The 4,832-nt window shown below is 37.6% G+C and overlaps 1 protein-coding gene across 1 annotated transcript in view; it reads right to left on the reverse strand.

Moving 5' to 3' along the window:
* Positions 1-1,976: 1,976 nt before the first annotated feature.
* trpm7 (transient receptor potential cation channel, subfamily M, member 7) overlaps positions 1,977-4,832 on the reverse strand; it is a gene marked incomplete at its 5' end in the record, with an annotated part of 41,388 nt that continues 38,532 nt past the window's right edge. Inside the window, 3 exons of the mRNA XM_082181521.1 lie at positions 1,977-2,900; positions 3,755-3,861; positions 3,969-4,020. Coding sequence (XP_082037647.1) covers positions 2,773-2,900; positions 3,755-3,861; positions 3,969-4,020 — 287 coding nt within the window. The remainder of the gene's footprint in view (positions 2,901-3,754; positions 3,862-3,968; positions 4,021-4,832) is intronic.

Below are 4,832 nucleotides of genomic sequence, written 5' to 3' on the forward strand. Positions count from 1 at the left end.
CATGTGCTTTGAGTCTTCTGTCTAACACTGTGTGTGTGTGTGTGTGTGTGTGTGTGTGTGTGTGTGTGTGTGTGTGTGTGTGTGTGTGTGTGTGTGTGTGTGTGTGTGTGTGTAATATGACTGTATCTCAGTGGGATTGTGGGTTTAAGATAAAGATTTGCAGATCAAGATTATAATAATCTAGTGATTCAGTATCAGTAAATTAAACAATCATAAAACAAAGAAAATGTATATCTTACAATTACTGTGAGGTGAAAATGAGGATTCTTCAATCCTTCAGAAAAATCGAATTTAGAGGAGCTTCTTATAAAATTGGGAGTGGCTGTGCAACAATTTGATAGAAAAAAGTTTTATTATTGTATATTATGTTTCTAGAATTCTAGTTTTAATGAAAGCCAGGGTCTCATGGGAGGCTTCGGACTCCCTCAATTCTTACACTGGTTTTCTGTCACGTGTTGAACAGGATTGATAAAACTGATGATCTGATTGGACAAGCCGATGTGAAAGTTTGATATGCATTTTATTAATGTGCCAAGATATTACATTTCTTAAACAGTTATGCTAATTCATCTAATCTTGTCACATGACTTCCACACTCATCCACCATCATATCTGTAGAATTATTTATAGCCTATATATTTTTAGTGTCATAAATGTCAAAATAGTAAGTAAAGTATTTCATTTAAAATAGTTTTTACCTTAAATCCCAGTAAAAGATTAATCTGAAAGGTTTACATATTTAATTGCCTCTATTTTAAACTGAAGATGTCATGATTGCAACACTGAAATCAAATTAGATGATTTTACACAATTACACTATAGGTTTGAGTAAAAAGGTAATATCTGAAATGTACATCTAATTCATGGAATTATTGAATAATATCCCCATTAATTACAATAAATACTACATTTAAAAATCTGACACTCACGTGACTGGATGTTGTCCGTTGAAGATGATCGATCGCATGATTTCTTGAGGTAAAATCGCGGGAGGTTTTATCCGTCGATCGCAGGAACACAGAGTCTTCTGACGGGATTTTCTCTGAGGTGAGCAACTTATTACTGAGGTTTTTTTTGTGTGGTTTTGTTTGTGAAGTATAAGTAATAACAACAATGTTAACGCGGGATGTCTGAAGCGGTTCACTACTTAACTTACACAACGACTTTCAAAGCGGGATTCTGTTGAGGTCTCACAATGAAGCTGACCTTGGCTATAATCGTCGGTTCACACATAAAGTCCTTGTAAACAACGCACTAAAATAAATAAGGACAACTCTAATATTTTCTGTAACTTAAGTTACGGTCTCTGATCAACGGGCAGCGCTCGCGACGTCTACGGTTGCTATGGATACGGAACTATTCGCGCGCACCTGTTTGACTTTCTTTTAATTCTGTTGAAACTATTGTGTGTTTTCCATCAGCACTGCCAGTCATTTAGTAATTAAACACACCGGAACCAGCTAATTAAGCTCTTGTGTTATCGAAATGTCCTACTTCCCACTTCTGAAGTCTCATTCAAGTGCTCTGTTGTCGGAAAGAACAGGAGCCACCGGGTTTATTCTTGCCTATTAACTGAGGAAAATCTTATTAAAGCCAACATTATTTTTAGCTTTAAATGCGCGAGCTCTTTATAGCAGGATGGATTCTGATTGGCTGTCAATGTTTTTATCGTTCTACTGCTAAAGTGATTCCAACGATATCATTCCTCAGTTCCGTTATAGGCCTAGTTGTGGACGCTGCTATTCTTTTACCGATTTTTAGTACTATGTCTTTATCGTTCTCGGCCTGAAAGGGCTTTAAAAGTTAGTTCACACAAAGGGCCATATAACAATAAGTACTATAATGATGAAGTGTTGCTGTTCTTGGAGCTTTTAAACACACACACACACACACACACACACACACACACACACACACACACACACACACACACACACCAGAACTGAGAGTCTTACAGTGAGAGGAAATAGACATGATGATTTTTCAGTGTTTTATTAAATATACAGTAAAAAAAATTTACAGATCCATTAACATCCCCAGCATCAAATATTCTCATGTTTCAGCCGATAGAATCGTGCCAGATAAATGTATCTATGAGATACACTAGATTAACACCCTCACACGATACTCCAGCTACCACACATGACAAAAGTACCGCTGTAACATACAAACGCGAGTCTGGATTGTGTGGACTGGTTTCAGTGGTCAGCGCAGTGAGATCACACACACTGCGCTGGTCATTTGCATTGCAATCTGCCCTTAATCTACACGAGATTCAAACATAGATGAAGTCTGAAACATAAATGCATTCATACAGTGTGGTTCTCTGTACATACAAACATTCTGTTGGCATACAGCTCTGTACAAAATCTGATAATAGTATATAATAATAAGCAAGTGTTCTTTCCAAAAGGTGACGGACATCACATGAAAATTGCTTTTATATTATACAAGGCAACTTGTAGTTTTGAATAAATATTTAACTCTATACAGTGATATTGTACCAGTTATTAACCACTTTATAATTTCATAGACATAAAAATCTTAAAAAATACTTTTAAAAGATGACAATCCTGTCATAATCATACAGGATAAACTGACTAGTTAAAACATCTCGAAGTTGCATCTGTTCTTTTGTTCAGGAGACATTAACGTCATTAAACGTAATGCTTGTGTCCGCCACACACACACACACACACAACACGCATTGTGTCTTAGTTTCTTTATCATGCGCTACTCGGGACCGTTTCCGTCGGGCGAGTCGTGTGCGGCTCACAGCATTAAGCGCATCGACGGGCGCGGGTCTTTAGCGGCGCCCCCTGCAGGCGGCGAGTGGGACGGGCCCTCGGAGGAGTCGTGCAGCGTCAGCTTATCTGGGGTGTAGTCATTGCGTTTCAGGTCTGACAACACACACACACACACACACAAAAACCTCCTTTAAAACAGCAGATACAGAATAAAGTGCCGTTCACACTAGGGCTGTCAAAATGGCTTAAAAGCTAAATTAGAATTTCTTTCTTAAATATGAACGAAATTAAAATTATATTCGTATTCTAAAGGCAATACTTAATGTTAGAGGAAAACAGTTTTGTATTGTCTCCTGTGTCCACAAGAGGGCGCAAGCGAGCGCTATATAACCCAAATCAAGCATCTTTTTAACGTGCATGAAACTGTGTTTGTGCATCTGAGAAAACACACTTCAACACACAGCGTAATGAACTACACGAACACACACACACACACACACACACACACACTCACTTCTACTCTCTACATCTACATATTGATCATCACAAACACCAAACACTCTTGATCTTTCACCATCTCTCACATTAGCAACGCAGTCGCACCGCTGTACTGGATAAGCTAGCAGAAACACACCGCGTCAGTGACATCATCATCATGTCTCACGCGCCACCACAAATTAGAATGCGCAGTTTTCTTTATAAATTCGACGAATATTAGAAATTATAATGTTAGTTTGACAGCCCTAGTTCACACCGAGGAGAATAACAACAGAAGCTGCAGAAACTTTCACACCGACACCCAGAACAGTTTATTATAAACGGCTGCAGTTTTGTCGTCTGCCAATTTAAATGCTCTTTAAAGCAAGATGGATTCTGATTGGCTGTCAGTTTCAATTGTTCATCAGCAAGGGAAAAAAACTGAAAGTGTGGAGTTATGGATGTCCCAAAACAATCACTCAGAAATCAGTCATAATGCATCATTATTCTGCCCGGCGGACGACACTCACCTGGAAGTTTGAGTTTTCGGCAGCACGAGTTACAGTGATGTTTGGCGCGGAAGTTTCGAATGGCGTCGTCTCCGAGGTTCGCCGGGCCAAAGATCATGTCATAAGACCTGATGTATTCAAATACAAAAAAGTAAAATTAATAAACTTTTGTATCATAAGTTTTAAAGATCTTAAAATAAGCTTTATTTGTGTTTCTCAGTTGTTGGAAACGGACCCTTTCTCTCCGCTCTTGATGACGGACGGATCTGTCAGTATCTCGCCCACTCCTGCAGAGAGAGAGAGTAGTTTACACAAACACACTCTGTAGCAGAACACACCGTTCCACAGGTCTAACAGAAATATCAAGCTCTTACTGCTGTCTAACCCTCTGGTGCTCTTCACGCGTCGGCCAATAATGACCACATTTTATTAAATTTTTTTCAAAGAAATGAATGTACTATGTTTTAGTTTGATAATATTTTTAAATTTTTAATATTATGTTTTTTTAGGGGATTTTTTTATACTAAATGATATTTTTCCTGTATATACTGTATATATATATATATATAAATAATCAATCCATTTATTCACTTTTTGAGCATAGACCTGAACATTTTATTTCCAAATTACACTGTGGTAAATCATGAATGCTTTAGATCTCTTTTTAAAGACGGCACTTGGCAGATTATTGCTGAAGTGAAAAAAAGTTTTAAAAAAAAGTAACAGAATATTAAGTTTATTGTTATGAAAAATGCACAAAAATACTATTTAATTTTTATATGAAATATATATTTTCAAAATCACGTTTTACTCTAAAACTGCAAGAAAATCAAAGCCATAAATCTAAACAAGTTGTGCTCCAAATGTGAGTCTGATATCTACAAACATGATCTTTCAGTGAGAGTGTGTTCGGCTGCAGTACCAAACGCTTCCACTAGAGGAAACTCGTCTCGCATTAATGCGCTCATTACTGATCACGAGGAGCACAAGTGGGACTGTTCGTTTCAGGACCATTTAACCTGTTCTAATCCTGTCCATGATTTCTTTTGTGTTCACACAGCAAGTGCCGAAACCTTTACCAAGTTTGGTACCAGTCATT

The sequence above is a fragment of the Leuciscus leuciscus genome (assembly GCF_965113295.1).
Source record: "Leuciscus leuciscus genome assembly, chromosome: 10".
NCBI lineage: Eukaryota > Metazoa > Chordata > Actinopteri > Cypriniformes > Leuciscidae > Leuciscus > Leuciscus leuciscus.